The sequence below is a fragment of the Ornithodoros turicata genome, chromosome 10, assembly GCF_037126465.1.
Source record: "Ornithodoros turicata isolate Travis chromosome 10, ASM3712646v1, whole genome shotgun sequence".
Lineage (NCBI taxonomy): Eukaryota > Metazoa > Arthropoda > Arachnida > Ixodida > Argasidae > Ornithodoros > Ornithodoros turicata.
This window is the reverse complement of record NC_088210.1, coordinates 21,057,008-21,082,959: the sequence shown is the minus strand read 5'-3', so window position 1 is coordinate 21,082,959 and position 25,952 is coordinate 21,057,008. Positions and strand designations below refer to the sequence as shown.

Here is a 25,952-nt window from a genome sequence, read left to right as displayed (position 1 = left end):
TCGTGTTTCATGGTCTGCAACAAAAGAATAGAAGAATTGGGTTCTATTTATTAAACGAACGCCTGTAGTAATGCAGTATCTGATCTACACTTGGTAATATCGTAATATCTATGTACCGCTTTCTTTGTATTCGCACCGCTGCTGAATTCAATCACGTGTCGGGTTTTCTCTGTGTTTGCAATCTTCGGGATGGCGGAGGAGCGGCGATGATTCAATCTGATAGTTTATGAAGATTTCTTTTTGTTTGTATGCGTTTGTGTATAACCTCAAGAACAACGGAACTTTCGCACGATGGTAAGGCATACGAGCTGCTCTTTGTTATGTGTACCGTCTGCTGTGTTCGCCTGAGTGAGATTGCAAACTCTTTGGGACTTGCCAGCTTCGGATACTGTCAGTGCACCGTTGTAAGCTAGCTATTCAATATTGAAAGCGAAAAACCGTGTACATAATGCGTAGAAACGCGTTGTGTTTGTGTGAGTATTGACGTACGTTGTTTACGGAAACACGTAATGTCCTAAGTTTTCGTGAACCAATGTGTCATTCATCTGTAACGTGTGGCATCTTTCTGGTACCCTGAGCTAGTAGTAAGTAAATGTGCTGTTGTCTTCCGTAGGATGGAGGAATGGGAGATTGTAGCGACCTGGACAGGCAAATCGAACAATTACGGCGTTGTGAAATAATAAAAGAGTCCGAAGTCAAGGCGCTATGTGCGAAAGCACGAGAAATCCTTGTGGAGGAGAGCAACGTCCAGAGGGTGGATTCACCGGTGACGGTAAGCATTAGCATATTTACAGCATGAAGATTTATACCTCGTGAAGCTTCGTGACAATTAGTGAAATGTATTCGTCATATGCTCAGTGCCGTGGCTCACTGTTTGAGCAGTCCACGCATACTGAGGCATGAGCCCTAAGATCACTTTGGGAGCGCTCTGTTTTGAGCTGAGCTCACTCAAAACACACCCTGCCTCGTAAACAAGAACAAAGAGGTCGATCCGTCAATCCGTACCCTGCAGCACATATGAAAACGACGGGGTGAAATCAGGGGAGTCCCCAAGACATTGTAGTGTTAAACAAAGCAAATATGTACCCGATACTAGGCCAATGAATTGGCCTAAAACACAAACAAAGAAACAGATGTTATATGCTACGCCATTGGGCATTTCAGACAGAAAGATTTTCTGCAGTCAAATTAGGACAAAGAAACAAAGTGTTAGTTCACTACTTACAGGCCTCGTTGACACCAGTCGTCAGCTGTGGATAGATCACGCACCACTAATGACTGCTACTAACCACTGCCACCTGGACTGAGGACCTCCAAAGACCTGGCTTACTCTAATCGCTTCAAGAAAGCTACCTCCCTCGTCAAAATCTCTTGCATGACTCCCCTGCTCTTGGGGTTGTTTCTTTTTTTCAATATAGGTATTAGTCAAATCTATTAGAAAATACATACATATTTACATACAGGTGGAGAACCCAGTAGGAAACAAAATCCCTGTTAAAGGGTTCTCCATAGTGATTAACAGATACATCAAAGACAGTTCACCAAGCATTAACATACATTAATTCGGCATTACACTTCTAGAAGGCTTCTGAAGACTGGTTAGAAGATACTAACAGTAGCAGTAAGAGAGCTAAATATACACAAAAAGAGATCCGTATAACAACTCATTACATAGGTAAAGAGGATAGTAAGAAGTAACTTAACTCTCAACAGTACACTATCCTTACATCGTTGACATTTCACTGAAGACCAAATGCGACAAAAAGTACACAATGACAACAGTATTTTAGCTAAACACAACATCTTTATAAAAAAAACTCAAATTTATGGTTTTCCTCTGTTTGTGACACATACCTGGGAAAGAAAAGGCTAGGTTGGGAAACCTTACACATTGCCGGCAACTGTAACTATGTCCTCTAGGTTGCTCTCGACAACCGAAGGTTGGAACAGGGGTGCCATTTTTCAGTTATTCCCACCTTGGAATTGAACTTGAATTCCATTCCATTGAATTCCATTCCAACTTGAGTTCCATTGAATGGAACTTGCAGCAGTATACACATAAAAAATTAGACAGTGTGACACTAACAAAAAACCAAAGAGTAACAGTTTTTAAAAAACATCTCTCAGGTGTGCGGTGACATCCATGGACAGTTCTACGACCTAAAGGAGCTCTTCAAAGTTGGAGGCGATGTTCCCGACACAAACTACCTTTTCATGGGCGACTTCGTCGACCGAGGTTTCTACAGCGTGGAAACGTTTCTCTTACTCCTTGCTCTGAAGGTACAGGAAATATTGTCGTCCCTTTTGGTTGATAGTGGGTTTCATGCTCTCTTGTTTTCCTCCCAGGTACGATATCCAGACCGCATCACGCTAATCCGCGGCAATCACGAAAGCCGTCAGATCACGCAGGTGTACGGCTTCTACGATGAGTGCCTCCGTAAATACGGCTCTATTACAGTTTGGAGGTATTGCACAGAGATCTTCGACTACCTGTCTCTCTCTGCGGTCATCGATGGAAAGGTGCGCCCGTGGTTTGTCAGCTATTGGAAGCTGCATAAGCGATGCGTACGGAACGCAGCGTATAAGCTGCAATATAGTCAATCCCATGTATAAGTCATCCCCATTTTTTGAAGAGGAAATGAAGGAAAAAATATCGCCCATTTTTATGTGATGAGGGCAGTTTCTCATGCCTAGATTTAAAAAAAAAAACTCATTAAAAAAACTCGACCTACAGTCCGGCTTATACGATGCATTTGTAAAGGCTCAATTAATTTTGTTGCAAATTAATATTCTTCAGCTGGAAATGCAATGGGACTCCATTTTGAAAAAAAAAAAAAAGAAAGAAAAGAGCATAAACAAGTGTTTGTTTATGGGGAAGCATAGTTCTGATCACAATTGCTCCCAGGTTGTGATAATTGCTAATTGGAAGTAGCGTTTGGCTTTGTTAGCCCTTTAACACATATATTTCAAATGTCCACGTAGATCTTCTGTGTCCACGGTGGGCTTTCTCCGTCAATCCAGACACTGGACCAAATTCGGACCATTGACCGCAAGCAGGAGGTGCCACACGATGGCCCAATGTGTGACCTTCTATGGTCTGACCCTGAAGGTAATTTTCTGCCCATTTGACCCGGGTAATATGTTACGGACGTAACCCCTCATCACGAACACACATGTTCCTGGCAGATGCCACTCATAGAGCAAGTTATTTATCGTGGGAGAATAAATCTCATGAAATGGGAAGCTATTTCCACTTTGCTACAAACAGAGACTCTGTCTGCAGCTTCAGCACACTGTGAAGAGTCAATCAGTTCTCTCTGAAGGTTTGTGTGTATACCACACTTTTAAAAAGAGAGGGACAGGTGTGGTTGATTTTTTCCAGAATTAAGGTTCGACTTCGCACCTTTAGTGGAGCCCAAGAGCCTCAGTTGGTTCTGTAAATTGATCACCTTAGAATACTCTGGGCTTGTATTTTTTCCTTTATTAATTGTTGTTATTATTTCAGATACACAAGGCTGGGGTGTGAGTCCAAGAGGTGCAGGTTACTTGTTTGGCAGTGACGTGGTTTCCCAGTTTAACTCTACCAACGACATCGACATGATCTGCCGTGCCCACCAGTTGGTCATGGAGGGCTACAAGTGGCACTTCAATGAGACTGTACTCACTGTGTGGTCAGCACCAAACTACTGCTACAGGTAATACTTTTCTCTCATTTGGGCCACTGGTACTTTTAGTCATTTCTGAGCGTAAGTTAGTCGGCTGACGCCAACACAAAAGGAACGTGATTCATCGGTTGCGTCGTTCGTGATTTATGAGCCCCTCCCATTCTCAAGACACTGCGTGACACTGCGGAGGGACCTCGGATTGCCTTATTCGAACTGTTCTGGTGTGTTGTCACGCCGCACATTGTGTATGGGCCATGATGGGACCCTGTGTTTTAGGGTAAAACCTGTTTTTAACCCCCCGATTTGCATCTCATCATCACTTAGGCACAAACCCGAAAAACCACAAAAACGAACTTTGCAAAGCACAAATTCAGCCACCAATGCATAGGGCCCTGTGTATATGGGTAAAACCCAGTAAGACCCAATTTTATCCCCGATTTGATCATCATCACTTAGGGTAAAACCCGAAGAAAAAAACAAAAACAAACTTGGAAAGTGCCAATTCAGCCACCAATACGGGCATTGGAGAATGCTAAGCATTGGACACTCAGCTGTTCCCCATCTCATGTTCATCTGAAATGCAAAAGTTTTTCTTTTATATGTTTTTTTTTTTTTTTCGCTCGAAAATCTGCTTTTCCACCCAATATCGCCCGATTTTACCCTGTTTTACGGCTCCTGAAATAAAACCAGATTTTTACCCCCCAGATTTTCAAAAAACATAAAACCCGAAAACACAGGGCCCTATCAGTATGGAATGGAGTTGATGTACATGTTTCTTTGTAATTTTTATAATGCACAGGTGTGGGAATGTTGCTGCCATCTTAGAGTTGGACGAACACTTGCAGAGGGACTTTACGATCTTCGAAGCCGCACCTCAAGTGGGTACATTATGCATCTGTGAAAATGCATTGTTTATTTATAATTATTTTGCGAGTACATAATACTAAACCGGTTATGTATTACTTTTCAGGAAAGCAGAGGAATTCCAACCAAAAAGCCACAACCAGATTATTTCTTGTAATGACATCTCTCCCCCCTTTTTTCTTCTTTTTTTTTTTTTTTTAAGGATGTCGAAGTTCCTTAACTTCACTCATTCATTGGGCAAACATTGTCATGAAAAGAATTCCCTGTTTTGCCGTCTGTACTCCTTTTTTTAAGTCGGCTACCCCACCACACTATTTTGAGAAGCCTTTTCAAAGCCAGTAGTTGTACAGTTTAGTTGAAGGTTATTGGTTACATGTCTCAAGTTTTACATTGCACTTCTTTAATTGAGCAACTGAAATAAACAGAGGTTTAATAAAATTCATACTCACATTCATTTTACAAAGTATTGGCACACACATTTCACACAAAGGGTTAAAACTTGGGTGGTTGGTTGGCAACTGATACTTAATAGCGATAAAACCCTCAGTGCAAGGACAAAAGACGGACAAACACACTTTTGTGTTCGTCATTCATCTTCTGTCCCTGCACTGAGGGTTTTATCACTTTTAAGTAAAATAATTAATGGCTTCAGATTTTGTGTACTGACGATTTAGGAGTGGTGCGGATTGCAGTTTACCTGAGAAACGTAACATGAACATGCAAAACATGCAATAAAACTAGCTTCCAACATAATTTTCCCTCCTATGCCTGTTAGCTCCCAGAACTTATGGCATGTGTTTTGCATTATAAGTGCTTGACTAATTGCGCACCATAAAACAAAAAACGCAAAGAACTACATCTCCTCTTTAATATTATGAGGACAATGAGTCATACCTGCATTTTACCATTGGATCATGCAGAGTTTCTCAAAAATCAATTCTTTCCACAAAATTTTGTAGGCACAAGATATTCATAGCTTTTATAATGTCTTTTTTTTAACTAGGAAAATGTTCAGTCACAGTCTTAACAGTGTATTTGGCACAAGATGGAAGAAAACGAAGTTTAGGGATGTAGCAGAGCTTAATGCCAATACGTTAGTAGTATCCTAGCAGGATGTTTGTGTGGAAGGACCCTGGATTTGTGAGACTTAGCTATGTTATTGCTTGTGAAGGTGATTTGAAGTAGAATATACAGCCTTCCAATCATTTATGCAGCTAGTGCTTATGAATCTCATGTAACGTTTTGGTGTTAGTTTGGTGTAGGGTTAAATTAATAAAATAATTAATCCGATTAAAAGTCACCAGTGCAAATTCTACAACCAAAACATAGTGGACCTCTCCAACGGCGAGAGACCCCAAAATTTATTAAATTCTGCATAAATTGTGGTTTTTCGGGAATTGCACTTTGCGTATAGGTGGCGTGTACGTGACGTCACAGCATAGCAATTACACATGCTTTTCCCTATCGCACCCCACCTATATCTAAGACAAGAGGGAATAATTGAAGATTATTGTTGTTAGCACCAATACTAATTTGCTGTTTCTGTTACCAACAGCACCATTTGGCATTATGCACAACATGGCTCAGCAGCTGCCACAGCTCTGATTGGTGCAGGATTTACATTCTTTCATAACTTAAAAACCCGAGACGGGGGGACAAAATATCTATACCATCTATATACCATATCTATCTATCTAGACCACCAGGGGATCTATACCGTCAGCTCGCGTGCCACCTCTCTATCCTCTCGTTACATTATTTCCTCATGTTTATCCAGAATCGCAAGTGCGGGGAGGGGGGGGTCAGCTTTTTGTATGTCACTGCCGACATGTGTCTAAAGCTGTCCCTTCGTGTTCCCTAGTCTCGGGGGTTTTTACATTATGCAACTCTAGTGGGTGCACGGGGAAAAGATATGGTGGGAGGGGGGGTTCTGGACAAATCACTGTGGTAGAAAGCTCTGATGGCTGCGAACAGCAGCGCAATCTGAGCAGTTAAAGGTTGCGCAATCGTTTCCTGAATGTTGCTGCTCGCAGCTTTTTGTCGAACTTCGAAGATTCAACCTTTGGCTCGACGGGTTCGGCCAACGTTCGCTTCGGCAACGCGCGGCGTATGCGGCATAGGCGGCGCCAGCGGCGCTAAGAGCGCGGGAGCGTTGCCACTGCGTCGAGGATGTAACGTGGTTGTGGTTGGCTCATGTCAACGAAAAAAATTCCGTTTTCTGCAGTTTCTGTAAGTTTTGGATACACGTATGCTCATTTTCTCAGTGCCCAAGCCGTTTCAAGAGGAATCGAAAATGTGACAGATATTTAGGCATGGATGATCGTGTTGAGAGGCTACCAACGTGTTTCCCCGGCAATGCTGTCTGCGGAGCTAGGAAAGAATGGCGCTTTTTTTGTGCGACCCGAGTTTTTCTTTCAGCTCAACGAATGATTAAAACTAGGGTGAATAGGCCTATCGCGCGCAGTTTTGCCCGACTCTGTGATTTCATCTGTCAACGTGCGAACTCGCCGACAGTTTCGATGGTGAAAAAACGGTGCCGCAACGCGAGGTGAACGCTTCACCGTGCTCCGTCCGAGTCAGACAACAACAAAAAGATCCAGACAGCAGCTTCAGTTCCCACACTCTGTCTTTCAACGGTGACAAAATTGTGTATGCGGAAACATCATTGCCAGAGAGCACGACAGGTGAGCTTCAGTATCATTCTAGAAGCCTCGACTTTTTGATCGTTCGTTATTTTTTAAGTATATTTGAGGAAACCAGCATGTCGTGTCCTTGCTAGTTAAACAGCGGTGAACAAACGTAGCACCGCTGACAGTGACTTTCTGGCTGTGGCATGCATTTCGCTGCGGACAAAAGTTTACGTGCGACCGTGGTACCGTGAAGCATTGTTGTAATTAGTTAAAAATGTTCATTTGAACGGACTTGCTTTTACACATCTGTCACAAACTTTTCGCGCGTCACAGCAAGGCCATCGGCAAGTACCAACTACAGGAAGTCAAGCCGGCTACGAGACTTAAATATCAAGTGGGTCAGACAGAATAAAAACAGTAACATAACAGGTATTCTTGTTGTGCCCGCCACGTTCGAAATTTCTCCCCGCATTCATTGACGCGGAAAGAACACCCAACAAACCCAAAAGGTCTTTTTGTTGTGTCATTGCAGATAAGAAATTTGTGTCCGCTGCTACCGAACAAGTTCGAGCCTTTCTTTTTTGAATTTTTTGTGCTTTTTTTCTTCGTAAATTCGCGAAATGTTTGCTTCCGTTTCTGTCCAACCCTTTCATGACGTAATGACAAGCGCCTGGCCAATCCGATCAAGCCGGCTTGTCTCGATCGGACGTCTCTAATCGAATAGGGAAACCTGCCCTTGTGTTAGGCCTCCGCGTTAGGCCTAAACGTGAGGCCTAAGTCTCCCCACTCCCTCCCTTTTATTTTTTTAAACGGACCCCTCTAGCACTAGGAAGATTTAGGCTTAGCGGCTCGTGCGTGTGCTTGCGAGCGTGCCTCTTTCAAAGAATGGCGTGGCATTCTGTGCTCCGAAACAAAGACACCATCGAGGCAAACCCAACGACAGCGTTCACCGGCGGCACGGTTCCCTGTGCTTGACGGCAGCGTTGTGTCCATCAGCGATCGTGTGCCTCCGCTTCTGCTGCCGCGAGCAATTGTCGCAGACGATCGGTTTCCCCCGCTCCGTCCGATCTTCCGACGCCGATACGTGTATATAAGCTCAGGTTTGTTTTTATTCTCTTCGTTGGTAGCGCCATATGCGCGCCTTCTTTCTCTTTTTTTTATTGCCGCCGCCGCTGTCTTGTTTTTGTTCGCTTTTTTTCCACTCCTCCCCCGTCTGTCTAGCCGCGCTTTCTTTTTGTTTCGTCGACGGTCTTGTTTGTTTATGAATGATATGGCGGCGGCGAGCGCTTGTATTGCTATGCTGGATATAGTAATTCTCTTATCGCGCTTGTTTGAGAAGCGATTGTGCAAGTGTGCTTGTGTTATTCTTGGCTCTACAGATAATACTTTTTCCTTCTTCTTTTCAAAAAGGAATTTGAAGCGACTGTACTGTGACGTGCCAAAAACGAGATGAGGCGCGTACCTGAGCGCGTCTGTACGCGCATTTCATATTTCGTTCTTGATTCGTGTGTTCGTGTTGCTTTTTTTTTAGTAAATTGTGTAGACCTGTCTTATTTTTATTTGGTTGCAAATGTCTGTCACGGAATTGTGTAACTTGCTAATTTTTGTCGCAAGCCGTCACAGCACGTCGATAATCGCGAGGAGTGCAATATATACAATGAAAACTTGCATGAATTGCGTGCGAACTGAGGACAATCATTCCAAGATGGCGTAAACGCCCGCAATTTTTTTTAAAAACTTAAACTTTTGCAGTGGCTTGCTGGCTCGCTGTTGCAGCGGTGGGAATGGGCTTAGCCTTTCACGGGGTTTACACGGTTCACAAGGACCCCTTCCCCGATGCGTTGTGAATGGGGGGGTTCTGAACGGTCGTGCATCTGTACCGATTTTAATTATCGATTAAAACAGGAGACGTTAAGCCTAAGGAGAGAAAGAAGAAAAAAAACGCGCTGGCACGACGTTTCGTAGGTTCGCGCGCCCCCTTTTGTTTTTCGATATGCACGCGGGCGCACACGTAGTGGCTACACTGTGGGTACCTACGTAGTGTGTGAAAGAAGCGAATCATCGAAATGACAAAGACGGTGTATTTTCTGTTCTTCCCGTCATCGTAACATTTTTTTTTGTTGTTGAGGAGGAGGAGCATCCTTTCACGAAATCGTTATAAAGCTCCTACCATGTTACGTAGGAACCCGGGTAAAGCGAGCGTTGTGATATGCATTTTTTTGCTGGTACCTACTTTTCGCACTCGGTAGAAAATAAAAGCCCAGACATTGGGGTGCGAAGAGCAGGGGAGAATCAAGGGGGGAGAGGTTTGGAAAATATTGATTTTTAGGAAAGGGGGCAGCCGTCTATCGTGTTCTCCCTGTTTTCTTTCCAAAAGGGCTTGCTCCGAAGGAAGTCGTGATGCGATGGAACATGAATTTTTCTTCGATGTTTCCCAGCTGCTTCGTCAGATGGTTACATAAACGGATAATACTTTGTATGCGAGAAAGAAAAAAGGAAGAGGGAGAGAATGGGACTCCCTTGCCCTGTGTACCTGTCAGACATTGATACAATTCAGATCTACTGAGGTGATCGTGAAATTGGTTCGGCAGTGCGGCTCTCCGGAGCGGAGAGCAGCTATTGTTGCTGTATCGCTATCTCATGCACCCTAATATTCAAATCGTGTAAGGTACTAAGCATGCCATCTGCTACCTACACAAACACAGCATTGCGTCGTCGGGCTACCTGTCAGTGTAAATCAACACAGTGCACCTAGATGTCAGCACAGATCACAGGATTTATTTATTTTGATTTAGTTGATGAAAAGTCAGCTGCCGTATTTCAGATCATTGCTTGGGTGTTGGTATGGCTTAAATGTGGTGTTGTACTAATTGTTCGTTAGCAACATTTATTCGCACTCTGGTGGAAAGCCTCACCAGACCACAATGGAAGTTGTAAAAGTTGTGTCATTGCATACCACCATAATCCTCACCATAATCCTCACCATAATCATTGCTGTTGAATGAAGAATGTACCCCAGATTTTATGCCAGGCATTGTGGCTGTAAAAGTTGCACAGCGATACACAGCAAATGCAAGAGCAACAGATACGCACATCATACGCATGTAATCCCCAGCAGGTACGAAGGTTTGTTGCTGGACCAACACCACCTAGATCGAGGGTGGGCAGTAATACTATTTTTTCATATTATAATACTAATACATAATACTCAACAAACACGTGTATTATAATACTAATAAAAATACTTTTTGAAAATGTATATTATAATACATAATACTAATACTGTAGTATTATAATATGTTACGGTAATAAATGAATACATAATTTTTTGGAAAGCCCAGGGCATACACAATATTCATTTCCCAATTAACAGTGCCTGTTGTATGCAATAATAGATGCATTACTGATTATTTAGCTTTAATAACATTTTCTCAAATTCAATTTTTGAGTCTGTGGTGGATCCAGGGAGGGGGAATTGCTGCCCCCCAAAAAGGTCAGTTTATACATTGGATTTCCCTCTCTGCCCTCCCCCACGACTCACAACGACAAATAACTGAATACAGAAGGCCTGCTCATTGCTGCCTCTCCCTCCTTCGATTAAGAGTCAGAATTCGTCTGCTAATGTGATTCACCCGCAAATAATTGTAGCTCACCTGAAACCTGCAGACCTAAATATTTAGACAAAAAGTGCAAGATGCTTTCCAGAAAATCAGTTTTGAGGAAGGTGGAGACCTTTTTGCGCTTCATTTAAAAGTTTTCCCATTTAGTCCGCGGGGACGTTCACGTTGTGATTTAACTCGCAGACGACGGTGGTTCGTCTTCATGGCCAACACCCCCGAAAGCACGTTCGTGATTGGCTACGGCCGTTGAAAACACGATCCTCATTGGCTGACTCGTAATTGTTACGTCATGGCGACGAGTAAGCGGGCTTTCTCTATCTGGGTGGTGTTGGCTGGACAGGATATCTTGGCACTTTTGCACATATACCTTCTCAGATACACCTTCTCCGTTCTCTACGTCTGGCTCCACTCAGCTCAGCAACTGAAGTACAGTTCCAGGCACATAGGTTCTCGCAGCCTATTAGAATCATTTGCAGTGCTTGCGTAACCAGGTGTCTTCGATGCCATTGCTTATTGTCCACGGTCCCCGAGCACCTGCCTCCTTAGATAATTTCGTTTGGCTCTGAATATTATGACACCAAGAAATGAAGAAGTAACTGGCATGTGTTCCATTCTCGCAGGTGTGACTGTTGTCTACGTGCCACTTGGGGTGGGGGAAGACCACAGTGATGTGCACTTCAGTGAAGAACGGGCGGCTCCATCGTTGGCTGCTGAGGAGGAGGCAAGTGTAGCATGTACTGCATTGTTGGATTGTCCTTTCTTTTCTCTCTATCTCTTTTTGACGTAGAATTTACGCCTTTCCGATCGTCTACATAGCTGGCACTTCAGAAAGTTCATGTAGTATATTTGTGTTACAGTTTGGTGTAGGGTTTAAAAAATTGAAATAATTAATTGTTAATTGAGTTAAAAGTCGCCACAGTAAATTCCACGCCCGTAGCCTCGTGGACGTCTCCGACAGGGAGAGCTCCACAATTGTCTTTGTTTTTTGAAAATTTTGTAGCCACTTCGCAGGCAAAAACTAGGTAAGCTAGTCTTTCAAGTTCCCAAGCAAGTTTTCGTCACAAACTGCCAGCCTCACGAGATACCTTTGTGCATGTACCTACTGAGACAAACGAGCAATACTGCTCGTGCCAAAACGAACGGAAGTGAAGAGCGACCGTATTGTTTAAAGGCTCAGTATGGGGTCTTCGACTGTTTTGATATGGGAGCTACGTTCGAACGTACGCTACGTGCAGATGCCATACGCAAAATTTAATCCAGGACAACGTTCTAGTTTTTTAGATAAACGTCCAGTTGGCATTATCTACAGTGCCTTGGCAGACGTCACGAAGACGTCTGACCGAGATAAGGGTAACTGAAGGCTGTTTTAACACGTGATAAAACGTAATCAGCGAGTTTCTGCGTGGAATTGCCGGCTTCCAAGACGAAAACGAGAAGTTCGTGAAAGCTACTGGCTTTACGATTCAATTATAAATAATTGGCTCTGGGTTTTAATTGAAATATACTGCACAATCACTCAGAGCATCATGAGAAAATGCGACAGCATTTGTTCAGCCTTGGTCTGGGTCTGAACTGTCATCTTAACACTTCATTTCTCCACAATGTTGACAAGTGTGACGAAATTAAACGAAATCCACAACTGGATTGGGCATGATGCGGAATGACCAAGTGTTGTATCTGGTGTTATGCTTGCACAGTGTTGCACAGATCAGCACCAACATTTTCTAAGCGCTGCTGTGCCGACAGCATTTGAAATGGAAGTCTATCCCGTTTTAACTATCACACTAAGTAGCAGCGGTATAATAGCATTTGATATAATTCACTAATCAGGAGATTTTAACTTTTGTGTGCGTGCGCTTCCCAGAAGTGAGTCCCTCAGGAGATAACATTAGGGCATGCTCAGTGCATAGGAATGTGTGCATTCCATTTCATCAGCATTGCTGTCATGTCGAAGATGCAACATCAAAGCAAGCAGAAGGCTTTCATTCAATTGTTTCATTTCTGTTTTGCACCGCTATTAACTAGCTCAGGACCCTGAACGTAGGCGACACAGTAAATACAGTCTCGAGAGGGAAAAGGAAAGTTTGAATTATCAGTCACTCTACTCAGTTTTTCACTACGCTGGCCCTACCTCTAAGTTTGACCTGCAGGTATGGCCTGCGCTTTGCTGCTCTAAAATGTACAACACTGGAGGAGATCATCATATTTTAAGAGTGATGTGTTCAAGTGACAATACTGTGGCAGACTAATGGGCGTCTGTGTCCCTTGAATAGCGTTCTGCTTTTCTCTTGTTGCACAAATGCCCCATGAAGAAAGTAACACGCCAATGTTGCCAAAGTAACTGCAAGTAAAACGTTTCCTGTGTACATCCTCTTGCAGCAGCACTCTGCCCTTCTTGTGAGCAGCCTGCCACCATGTCCCTGAGCACAAGTCATCCCCTGCAGCCATCTGCAGGTCCCGACTGCTATGGGACCCCTGTGAGCTCTGGAGCTGGCGGGGCGATGCAGAATGGGGGCTCCACCTATTCGTGGGTGGGGCCACCACCTGCCCTGTCGCAGAAGAGTTGGCCACCGGGCTATCAGGCCAGTCTCACCAACCTCTTCCTCAAAAAGAATCCTTTACACTTTGGTACAGGCATCTCTCAGCTGGCAGCAGCATCGAGCTACTTGGAAAAAATGTCCAACCTCGGTTCCGCAGACCATGCCCACCACAAGTGTCCCCACCCTGACGCCAAGGATAAGCCCTATCCATGTGATGTCTGCCACAAGTACCTGACGCTTTGCAACAGCCTGCGGGCCGATGCGAGAGCATCTTCTGGGTCGTCACCACCAGAGCGCAAAGCACTGCCTGTTCTGCAGTCCGGTGGATCATCTGGAATACCGCCATCTATCCCGCAGGGCCCCCCGTCTATGGGACCTCAAGGGGGGCCACCTTCTGCGGCGGCCATCTTGGAGCGGGCCAACGGCCACGGTCCCAGACCCAGACCACCACCCACAAAGCAGTTCATGTGTCCTGTGTGCCACAAGTACTTTACGCAGAAGGGGAACCTGAAAACGCACATGATGATTCACACTGGAGAGAAACCATACTCATGCCAGGTGTGTGGAAAAAGTTTCACACAAAAGGGCAACGTGGATACGCACATGAAGATCCACACAGGAGAGAAGGACTTTGGCTGCGAGGCCTGCGGGAAACGCTTTACCCAGAAAGGAAACCTGAAAACCCACGTGCGGAGTGTGCACACGAAGGAGAAGCCCTTTGCGTGCGGCGTCTGCGGCAAGTGCTTCTCGCAGAAGGGCAACATGCAGACCCACATGCGCACGCACAACAAGGAGGACCGTTTTCCGTGCACTCTCTGCGGCAAAACGTTCTCGCAGAAGGGCAACCTCAAGACCCACATGCAGCGGCACGCGGGCCAGTTGCCCCCCCGGCGCTACGGCTCGCGTGGCTCGCGGGGGGCCAACGCCATCACGGGGGGGCTCCTGCACCGCCCGCACCTTGCCGCCTTTGCCCTGGCCTCGACCTCTGCTCAGCAACATCAGCAGCAGCAACATCAACATCAGTCTCAGCAGCCCAGCTCACCAAAGCCCGACAAAAGTCCTCCGCAGGGTAGTGGACCTCCGACACCACTCAGTCCAGAGCCCCTGCTTCGTCATCAATCGACGGAAGACTCCTCCCCCGTCGGAGGGCCCGATCCTCGTCCCTTCTATTCTGCCCCACCCACACCTGCCCCTCCTCACTCCCCCCGATGGCTGGTGCACCCTGGGAGTAGGCATTATGACGGCTTCCAGGCTCCGCCTTACCCTGGTCTTCACCCGCCACATGCACTCTCTCGGCTGGCACTGCTTGGAGCCGGGTCGTCGCCACAGCAGCATGCGACATCCCACCAGGTGGCATCTGAAAGTGGAGCTCCTTCACCGCCCGACAACAAGGCGTCTCCCATGGGTGGGGCACAGCATCAACAACAGCAGCAGCAGCAGCAGCATGGTGGCCATATCGGAGAATCTTTTCACTCACCGAGCAATCCAGACTTTTCTCAACTCCTCGAATGAAATTGGGAGGGGTTAGGTTTCTCAGAAAGACTATTTGGCAGTGCTCGGAGCAGACCCCACCTGACATCTGGATGTCTTACATGAGAGTAAACACTGTGCCTGCTGGCTAACTGTATAGGAAAGAATATTGAACTAGCTGGAGGAGACGATGTACACTAACGCAACACGACAGTTGCCGCACGGCTCAGCCGGAGAGGCTGCATAGCTGACACAGCTCCGTAGCACCACCAGTCACGACTGCAAGGAGTGGTTGATACCTGTTGGTGCTCAAGTGTCTCTAAGCTGCATGGGTCCCCTGGACCTCGGACAAGTAACTCAACAGTGTGTGTTGGAAGGCCCTCAAGTTTGTGCCAAAAGGGCACAAGGTCACCTGTGACGAATAGTCCGAGACTTTGGAAAGGAGGGCAAAACCAACCGCCAAGGCTGACTAGCAATACATCTGAGACAGGGTGAGTTGTACTGAGGGGCAGGCTCTGGGGGCTGGCCCCTATTGGAACACGTGGGGTCGAAGACCTTTGTCCTCTTCTGTTTATTAACCTACAAGATATGTGTAAGATATGTGTGCTTGCATTTACACACTACGGTGCCAGTTTCATCTGTGAGAGGCAGCTTAGCAGGTACATTCATTTTTGTTACAATTTGTGTACAGCGAGAGGTGTGGAATACCCTGAATAGCCTTTGTTGTTCACTGCACAGTCAATTTCACCTGGTTCGGGAGTGAAGGGCAACATCGGGTGGTGTAAATTGCATCATTCTTTTACCTTTCTTTTGTGATAAGTCATGCTTCACCGGACTCCCTTGTACTGTCCACGTCATTCTGTTTCATAGTGCAAGGGTACGTTTTGTTTCTGTTCTTGTCATCAAACGAACACGACAATCTCGTTTGTTTCATTTTCTTCCTTTCAAACCATCTCATAGCGGCAATGGGGGAAGGTTGTTCATGGCAGAAGTCGTGAATGAAAGTCTGTGATCTGCTCATTTTTGTTTGTCCATTTACATTCAGTCTGTTACTGATGCCCAGGTGTTTTAAAACCTGAGAGTTACAAGATAGTAGGTAGTATATTGGGCATGCTGTAGTTTGTTTTCTCTCGGCTTCAGAAGGGAATACCTAAGACATTTCCTCGTTTCTTTGAGACAGCATTTCAGAGTTAGGTAACAGATCTCAGATTTCTTTCTGTCTCTTGCACACTTTCTGAACTGAGTAGTTTTTTTTTTTTTTTACTCCCGCTAACACGCCAATGCAAACTATGGGTTTTATGCCTTCAGCGCTGCCTCGAGGGTTTGGAACCACTGATTGAAAGCCGTCTGCTCGACGCTCACCCTCATCTGCGACGTCAAATGGGACACCCTGGGCGATTGAATCCGGCCAGCAAAAGTAGCTCTACAGGAATGCCCCCTACAGAAACCGAGGGATATCTGTGAAATATTGGGGGAGGGCAATATATCTGGTACTGCCAACACCTCCTAGATACAGAAGGCCTGCTCAATGCCTCCTCTCCCTCCTTTGCTACGTGGTGTCGTAAAGTAAAAATTCGTCTACCACCGTGATTCACCATGCTGCAAATTCAAGAACTCGCAAATGTTTGCAAATTTGAACCTGTAGACTAAAAGTGCAACACGCTTTCCATGAAATTAGTCTCGAGAAAAATGTGGGACAGTATTGCGCTGTATTTTGTTTTACCATTTAATATGCAGGGACATTCACTGCTCGCAGACGACAGTGGCTGCCCCTGCGGCTGACGGCGGCTCGTCTCCGTGGCTACGGCCGTTGAAAACACGATCCTAATTGGCTGACTCTCAGTTGTTATGTCACGTCGACGAATAAGCAGGCTTTCTTTCTCTCTAGGTGGTGTTGGTACTGGTCCACCAACAACAAAGGTGATGAAACTTTCCCTTTTTTTTTTTCTGCGACTTTTCTGCGACTTTGGTGGACCTGTTTTGAGTTATAGTTCACACCTGATATTTTACACACATCTCGCGGCGTTACATGGGCTTTACATCGGCTTTACATCGGGCAGCTCTGAAAATGGTTTATGGGGAAAGAGCATACGGAGCTCTGTCACACATAAAAGGCACACTTACGGCCTGCCACGTAGGTTGGTCGATAGAGTACACGGGCAGCTCCCAGCTCAGTAACATTTCACACTGTCAGTTCAGCAATTCCACGCCTTGGAGCTACCAATAGATATTGATAGGTGATGGTGTCACATTTATCATTCGGAACTCACACTCGAAGCTCATTTTGTACAGATAGTGATATTTGAGACAATACTCACGTCTCCAGCAAACAAAACAATACTCCTATGCTCCAAAGATTTCCTTTTTTTTTTTTTTATCATTTCCTCCTCTCTGCTGACTGGGGCCGCTTCAAGGATGTAGGCGTCATCAAGAAGCGTAGTGAGTCTTAATAATTTTTCAGCCAAATTTAGCGGTGCAGCGAAGCAGTTGCTGCCTTTGATTTTTGAACTGGGTGCTACAGCTACTGACGCGCAATACACACAGGGTTTTCACCATGATTGACGCCACAGTATTTTTTCAAGGCAGTCACAAAGGCTCATTGTCATTTACAACGGTACACTTAGGATGTATACTTCTACGTAGGCGTTCGTATATCCCTTTGAAGTATTTTATTCGAATTGTATTATTCTTTTTTTGTACAGCTTGAGAAAATGCTTCCTCGCACACTTCACATTTCTTCCGTTTTTTTTTTCTTTTTTAGGTTTTACAAAAATCGAAACGCATTACTGCTCCCTTTAAAAAAAAAGCTTACTGCTTCTCTGTCTCGGTAATAGTGTTGCTTGTGCACTCGTTGAAGCCTCAAAGGTTCTGTAAGCTTCTAAACACACTCTTGTGGGCACAGCACACCTCAGTGCAAGAACTGCTTTGATATGCATGTAGCACATGTGGCTTTTACCCATGTCCTTAACTCACATTTCGTCTTGGGTTCCGCTGTTTAGATTTTCTCTTCAGTTGAACTCTAAAAGACAAACATATCTCAACACTCAACTTCCGAGCCAAACATGGATGTGAATAAAAAAAGTTAATAGGCTCTTTCGCTCGAACATCTGAAAAGATGTCATAGTGAATGACATAGTAGGACTTGCACTGGGGTTGCTGCCTGCTAACGTTTAAAATAATCTTGCAATCATTCTAAGCCTCTTTCCTGTCCTTAATGTCAGCATTGTGCTTCCGCTTATATTTTTTTAAGCATGCGCTTGCAAGCATTTCTTCCTTGCTTTGTGAAGGCAGGCAGTGTATAAAACTTGGACTGCGATACCTAAAGTCAACAGTGACACGGGCGATGCGTGATATTTCCGTGAGCTGGTTGTATTCTTTACTTTAAAAGCGTTGAAGGTCTGTGGCAAGTGACAATTATGGAGCAAATCTCAAATTGCAGCAGATATGTGTATGTATGTAAACAGTATAGATTTTTGTGTTCTGTTTGTGATCCTGTCTTCTGCTATATTGTAGTCTTAAGTTTTGTTGGTGATGCAAGAGCTACGACGTGAACAGCTTGCGTTTTGTGTCTCACCCAGTGTCTGAAGGAAGAACTTTTAGTATTGTCAAGAGTGGACATAAATCAAAAGTGGTGCCAATATGGCCAATATGGTCCCCTTGTTACAAGTTCTGTTGTCAAGAGCATGGCAGTGGAGTATACTTGTTTGTCGAGTTTTAACTTGCTAGTCAAAGTTTGTGACTAGCAGATGCAATGGTCCCGCATGTTAATGTAAGTAAATCAAAAGGTAGATTGAGCACAAGGTCATGAGCATTCTCGTCTCCCAGACAAACATAGAAGTGTTGTACATCGAAGAAACTTTCAGCTGCTATTCTCTTTTTAGTTTTTAAGCCTTGTGTGAGATGCTTTCTTTGTTGCTTCAGTAAAGTATAACCCTGTTCTACAGTGGCCTTTTCGTGCGTTTCCTGCAACAGTGGGGATGGCATCCCGTATGGCGTATCGCAGAAAAATAACACGTTTTTCCTCTCATGCTGATAGAGCTTTTGGATTTTTCAAATTTCTATTCTGAGCTTGTCTTGTTGCAGCATTGCAATGGGTTGCCAAGATGCTAAAATGCAAACATAGTACGCAAGCAGGACAGTGCTGTTTGCATTCTCTAATGCATTGCACGAAAAGAAGGGAGGGATATGCGCCCAGTTTTTTTTTTTTTTTTAATTGGCAGTATTCTGCACATCTCATTTACTTTGTCTTAAAGAAAATGTTAGGTATATTAGAAAATGCACACTTTTCTCTGTTTTTTTTTTTTTCTTTTTTTTCCTGTTGCTTTCTGTATCTGGATTTGTGAGGTACTGGTTCACATGCATTTATGCTCTGTGTGTTCAACTTCCACAGTGTTGCAAGATATGGCTAGGGTTTAAAGTTTCTGGAAAGTCTTATTTTCTACAGCGATTCTAGCACTTTTCCTAGAAGTCTGTAAGCTGCCACAATTTTCTGTATCTCGCAAAGCCCATAAGCCTCTTCTTTGAAAGAGCGTTGCGATAACTTGGCATTTAGAAATTGTCTACTTCATCGTTCTATATGTTGTTGCTACTGTCACCGCCTCTCGCTTTAAATTACAGATTAAATTTACAGGTACTAATGTTAACCACATTAGAATAGTGTTTTTCTCAGCCTGCTGTTCCGAGACTACTGGAATGTCCCAGGGGGTCCGTTGCCAACACTATACTTTCTATTCGTTGCATTTGGCGCGCACCGCGTGGCCCAAACTTTGCTGGGTTTCGTTGGAAGACCATATTTTGATGTTTGGATATTGGAATTGGACAGTGTTCAAGTTCATTGCCTCTTAGCTGTCACAAACGTTTGTTTGCTTACATTTAATGACAGTCAGCAGCCCCAACTTTTTTCGGAATCTGGAATGGTGAGCGTTGTGTCAGAGTGGTTCTAGAACCTTTCGTTTAAGCCTGGAGTTATGGGCCCTGCACATTTTTATGCCCTGTCTCTCAAAAGAATGGGATTTCTGCTATGGTGGCTTTCAAGTAAAGACTTTTGCGTTGTGCAGACGCAGCTCATGTGGGCCCTGAAAATGTCTAAGTATCATCCAGTCTTGTGATTATCGAGACAGACAACACCCTAGCCATGTCCCAGAGTGTACGATTACAAATGATTACATTGGGCCCTTGATTAAAAGAGCACCATGCAGCACATCGTGTAGAGGGTTCTTTTTATTTCACTACCCGTACCTGCAGGCAACGGTGTGCTGCGGCCAACCAGCCTCCTCTCTCTCTTCTTTTCTCCCCCCCCCCCCCCCATACGTTGAGAGCTTTGGTGACGCACTTACGGAAAGCACCGTAAGAATTTTGGCTGATGTCCGTATGGTTATGTATTGTTGAGTACTCCATTTAGCATCGTTCCTAGTAAGACTAGGACGTTTGTTCTCTGTTCCCTAAATTCTGGCCCGTGAGGAGAGTGTGTCCGTACTAGTGTCCGTAGGCTCCAAAGGATGTCTTGCGTGGTGTAACCAAGTGCCAAGTCATGCTGAAGGTGGGGGGCCGTTTGGTCAGTGTTGTTGGTTCGTGTGACTTCCACATGTGGCATGCTTCTTTGAGAAAGAAGGGAATGTCAGTGCTGTAGTTTATTTCTTCTCTCTTTTTTTTTTTTTCTCCTCTGTTGTTTGCCATCAGCGTGATGACATTTTCTCGTGTCTTCAGCTATTGACTGTGAGAGAACTTGGGCGGGGTTGGTGATGCAGCGTGTGTGTTTTCATGAACGTCCAACGCAAATTTAACACTCTTCTGTTTTGCTCGAAAATGAATGTTGCCAATTGTTTGAGCTTTGTGACAATGTGGATATATATATATATATATCTTCTGTTTTGTTCCTTTCTCTTTTTTTTTTTTTTTTTCATTAGAGTGAGGAGATATGTTCTAACCAAATATTTTTTATGATTCTGGGTAGACATGTGACAGCTTCGAAAGGGTACAGTTTTTTTTAATTCCTATGTACTGATGCATGTGACCAGTCTGCCTAATGTTTCTGTGATAACTTATTGGATTTTTTCCTCCTTTTTTTTTTTCTGAAGTTATTGTTAGGAGTTCATTCCAAGCTTTATAATTTTTTGTTTGTTTGTTTTGTGGCTGGACGTTACTATGCAGGGTATGGATGATGATGATGATGGTGGTGATGATGGGATCTGGAAACTTTTGATGTTGTCGAGGTGTCTAGTCGAAGCTCATGTGTTATGAGTGCAAATGTATCCCAGGCACGGTTACTCAGTGGTGAAGGCTAATTTGGAGACCGTTGCAATACTATTGGAAAGCTCATTGAGTTTAGCCTGCATGCCCACAGAATGTTGGCGTCACTCTTCCCATCATTGTCGAAATTAGAAAATGAATAGGTTCGTGCCAGTTAACCATGTTTCGTAGTTCGTTACTCATGCTGAAGTGTAATGGAGTTTTGATGAAGCATTAGCTGTCTTCGATTGAGTTCCCGCATTCGATTCAGCGGAGGTGCAGCCTATGTAGTACACTCAACCATTCGATTGGAAAACTGCTACAGGAGTGCAGCACGAGTCCACGAGAGTGCTGCACCTCCTCCATCATGCAAAGTTTCATGCACTGCAGAGCAGACGACATGAATAGAGTAGTGTCTTATCATCGATCCGGTGTACACTAGTGATCACATTTGTTGAGATAGGCCGGTCCTTGCTCCTCAAGTCAATTAACACCACAAGAGTCGCTCAAAAAATTGTTATGCAATGCAGATGTCTGTGACACAGGATCTGAGGCTTACACTTTTCTGTTCGAAAATGACGTGTAGTGTACTTTGCATGAGGGCAGCACCTGTCGTGTACTTTTTTTACACTGCTCGGTGCACTTTTTGTCAGATCGAAGACTGCTATTGTAAGCTAAACAGTGGAACATCGCACTGATTGTGAAATTTTTCTCCCTCTTAAATTGTATCGGAATTGTGTAATTCTTGATAATTTTGCAATGCAAAAGTTGCAATATACAATATGTATTGCAGAGCAGACTGTGTACTACTTTGTCGTGGTTCTTTTTCGTTTCTCTGGAGATCAAAATCTGCCTGACCGACTGTAGTGTCCGGTGCCTTGCAGTGTGAATGTGTTGTATGACATGAGCAGACCAAAAAGATGTAGATCTCAAAGTAAAGAAGTACAGCTATGACAACTGAGAGAGAGAGAGAGAGAAAAAAAAGGGCAACAGAAGGTAGGATGAGGTTGCCTTCAGTTGCTGTTATTGCAAGAGAGACTGTGATGCATTGTGCTGAAACGCTTGGAAAAGAGAACGGAAGGGGTGGACTTCTCACAAGTGTTGCGGCCTAGCCGCTGTTTTATAATTTCGAGCAGAAGAGTTTGTCTGTGTTATTTGTACGTGTTTTATCATATTGTGAAGCAGCTGTCTTCAAAGTAAGCAGTGTTTTCTCTATCTTCCCGGTGTCAGTGTGTTCATTTTGGCTCGTTTTATCGCAGATTGTGTGTGTGTGTGTGAATACGGTGTTGAAGAAATGCTGTGAATCGCTAAGTGAACAGTTGTGTGTTCAGACAGGATGATGCCAACAGTTTTCTCATTCAAACATGCTGCTGTATTGTTTGCACAAGGTCTTTTCTTTTTCCATGCGTGTTTGTGCTGTTAATATCGAAGCTTGTTATGAAATTTAAGAAATTTCCTCTAGTTTTCTGGACAGTGAAAACACGTTTTTAAAATTTTTGTCGCTGCCGCTGTGATTCTTGAGGATGGAGAGTGAGAGAGTGTACTGAAAAGGAAAGCGCTTTTGCTGTATGTGTCGTTTGATGTTGCTCTGCTTCTCCCCTTTTGCCCCATACTCCATGCTTTCTTCCCCCAATTGAGAATTTTTTTAAAAATAAATTTTTGAGTTGCAGACTGTTGTTTGCAGTTACTCAGAACACTTGCAAGATTCGCTAGGCATAACCATTTCGGTGCGCGCACCTTTTCTTGACGAGGCTGCCGTTCCGCGCAGCAGATGGAAGCAAACATTGGGTCTGGTGAACTGCTCCCTGAGTTACATTTTGTTGAATTACATGATACAAATAGAGAATATTACAGAGACAGGCGTGGGATGCTCCAGGAAGATTATATTAGCCCAAATTGGAATGTCCAAACACGTTCATGTAAGTTTTGTGAAGTCCACTGAAGGCCATGTTTTCTTTGTGTTTGCCGGTGCTTACAGCAAGCAGGTCGAAGCGCTGGAGGTAAAAACGAAACTGCGATGGAAGTGCTGCACAGGCTATTTGCAACTTTTGGTGTTTCTCAGGAGGTTCTACTCGCATGGTGGGACAGCATTTGTGCCAGAGCCGAGAAATTTTATGACTAATGGTGTCTCGAGGGCTTGTCACTTCTGCACCCTGCTATACCATTACTAATGGGCAAGCTGACTGTGTGCGTGACTGGTGAGCTGCAAGGAGCCCCATGAGCATGTGTTTGTTGCAGACTGAGGTTTTTACACCAATTTGGTTAGTTGGATAGGAGGACACCAGATTGGTTGGTCTGTGTACGAGAACTGTGCTCCGCTCTAAACGTGCTGACATTATCGGAATGCAGCTGAGAACGGAGGGACTGGCCTTCCAAAGCAAGGGTATCGGAAGATTGCGGAAGTGTTTCAAGGACAATCTCGCATTAATTCCAGGGCAGGCCAGTGCACACTGCCTACAGTGAAGGTTTCGTTTTCTTTCTTTTTTTTCTTTTTTTTTCGTGTTAGCGTCGCGATGCAACCTGTGGCGTTGAGCGGCATACCGACATGGACAGATGGATAGCAGGAAGGATTAGCGGACAGGGGGGTTAGTGTGTGTCCTGGGCTGACTTCTAGGGGAACTGTGCCGACATTTGTCTGGAAAAACCAAAGGAAAACCTAAAAGTACCAAAACCAAATACAAAAAGAAAAACCAAAGGGTACCGTACGCTGCTAGAGTGTCACGCTGAGGAAGGAATGCGCGAGAGCGTGTTCCGTAAACTTTTGTCCAGCACTGTACAATGCGAACCAGCCACATCCCAGTCTTCAGCACGATCTTGGCTGCCACCACCGACTTCAGCGAAGTAAGGTGGCCGATGAAATGCATTACCTTTGCTGTTGTGGAATGTACATGAACTCATACGGATTTGAGAGTGAGATTGTGAGATTCCTTTTGTGCAGACCAGAAGGCAGCCTACACAGTTGCCGACAGGTTTTATCATAAACTTGGTACAAGGCAACTTGAACTACAGGAGGTCAGGTGTGGAACAGTACATAGGAAGAAGCGAAGGAGAGGGGAAGAATGCACACAGTTTTGAAGCGACATGTAGAGCAGTCTTTTCAAGAGGGAAGTAGAAAGACACGTTAGAAAGGGGGGGGGGGGACACTGGTATACAAAGTGTTTGGAGCTTCGAGGCTGAAGGATTACGGTTGAGGAGGAAGATTACGGTTACTGTTGTGCATGTGTCCCATGAATTCAGTACCAGTGTCTACCGGTCAAGCCAAATCAACCCAAAATGAAAGAGCACTGTCACTTACATTCCAATGTATGATATATACTTTGGTTCAACATGTAACACTGAATTCACATAATCACTGTGTTAAGCAGTACAGTGTGTGTGTCACAACAATGTTTTAGCTACACATAATATGAGTAACATTTACTTAGACTTACTGAGAGGTTCATGGAACACCCAGTCTGTGCCACTGTCTGTACGTCCATCTGCTCCCGTTTGCAGCAAGTGTATGGCTCCAATCACGATACACGCTGCTCCAGTGTTCCGTAAGGTTTTGTCGTGACCTGTACAACATTGTATGTGCGACTTATGCCCACTATGTCTGATGGCAGCATTGTCCTACCCCACTGCAATGATGCTGAACAAGATGTTATGATGTAGTTCCATCTTTCCTTGCACATTCATACTCGTGCAACACACAAACCGTTGAAGTCGAGGGCAGAACAATAGTTTATTATCTTATATACAATGGAAACGAGCATAACGAAGTGCATAGGCATGTAATTCAGACAGTCAAGAAAATACTCCCGGAACACACTGTGAATGCACAGATTGAAGTATTTGTAACAGATAATTCTATCAAACACAGATGGTAGATGCTAGCATAGAGAAACTAACTAGCCCAGTTTGCAAATATCTACAGTCAAAAATAACTTGGGGAAGACACAAATTTCCAAAAGCTGTAATGAAATCACTTTCGACATTGTCATATCCCCATCAAATGCTTTCAATCAGGATGTCCCTAGGTTCCAATACACAACAGAGTAATACTGTAAGTAGCCCCAGTATATGACGTAACCCGCGGTATCGTCAGCGCCCAACCCAATAAATTGATGATTTGCAACAGAAAATGTTCCACCCATTCTTGTTCTTATTAAGGCATCTATTTATAGCATGGATAAGTTCTGCAGACTTTGGGTAGGGAATAACTGTTAAGCTTTCCAAGGACTAACACCCACGGGCATAGATGAACCCTCCCTATATCAGATTCTGATCTCACTGTGAAACACTGCTAGTAGGGCAGTAAAGAATCTCAACAGCAATTCCAAAATGCTTCAACTTTTGCAAAACCAGCACAGTTTTATTTGCAGCTTATATATATATTTAAAAAAAACAGACGAGGAGGAGGAGGAAGCTTTAGCAAATGTATAGCAGAGTGTGTATACAACACAAGTGCTCAATTTGGTGAATTTCCACAGTAGCTGGATGGGAATTTGGGTTGCTTGAAAGACGAAAACAGAAAATTTAAAAAAAATTAGGGTTGGGATGGAGTTCTTAGACTGCAAGGGGGTCGGTGAGGTTTTGGGCACAGAACTTGCATTGATGAGCTTTAGTCTTATTTAATTAATGTATGTTATTAATTCATTAATACATAAAAATCACATTATTTTTACATATTAATGAATTAATACATTAATAAATACAAAATCAACTACATTAATTTTCCTTACAAACATAAATTACATTAATTTTTATTAATCTAATCATGCACCAAAACGTGCTCAAGCAGCAGCCACAATCTATCGGAAAGACGTAAGCTCTATGTCAGAAGGGGAAAATTTTCTTTTATCTGATAAGCAAGCCACAGAAATATTGGAACGTTCAAGCTATCTCTGTCTCTATTTCCAATGTTCCGTTCTTTCTGCCTGGTCCTGTTAGATA

The 25,952-nt window shown here is 44.1% G+C and overlaps 2 protein-coding genes across 6 annotated transcripts; both read left to right on the top strand.

Moving 5' to 3' along the window:
- The first annotated feature begins 29 nt into the window (after positions 1–29).
- Positions 30–4,969, top strand: LOC135370976 (serine/threonine-protein phosphatase 4 catalytic subunit). Its single transcript, XM_064604925.1, has 8 exons — positions 30–294; positions 614–772; positions 2,128–2,280; positions 2,347–2,520; positions 2,983–3,109; positions 3,506–3,695; positions 4,465–4,543; positions 4,636–4,969. Exons 1-8 carry the CDS (start codon positions 292–294, stop codon positions 4,684–4,686), a joined length of 936 nt encoding a protein of 311 aa, XP_064460995.1. The 5' UTR covers positions 30–291; the 3' UTR covers positions 4,687–4,969.
- A 1,711-nt stretch (positions 4,970–6,680) lies between these two features.
- On the top strand, positions 6,681–22,686 carry LOC135370971 (zinc finger protein 628-like). Of its 5 annotated transcripts, none has more exons than XM_064604919.1 (3): positions 6,681–6,758; positions 11,400–11,500; positions 13,159–22,686. In XM_064604919.1, the coding sequence occupies exon 3, from the start codon at positions 13,194–13,196 to the stop codon at positions 14,829–14,831; it is 1,638 nt and encodes a 545-aa protein (XP_064460989.1). In that variant the 5' UTR covers positions 6,681–6,758; positions 11,400–11,500; positions 13,159–13,193; the 3' UTR covers positions 14,832–22,686. The 5 variants fall into 5 exon arrangements, with proteins under 5 accessions (XP_064460989.1, XP_064460991.1, XP_064460987.1 ...); XM_064604921.1 differs by lacking the exon at positions 6,681–6,758 and adding an exon at positions 6,765–7,213 and having other exon boundaries at positions 13,162–22,686; XM_064604917.1 differs by lacking the exon at positions 6,681–6,758 and adding an exon at positions 6,765–7,213.
- The last annotated feature ends 3,266 nt before the right edge of the window (positions 22,687–25,952 follow it).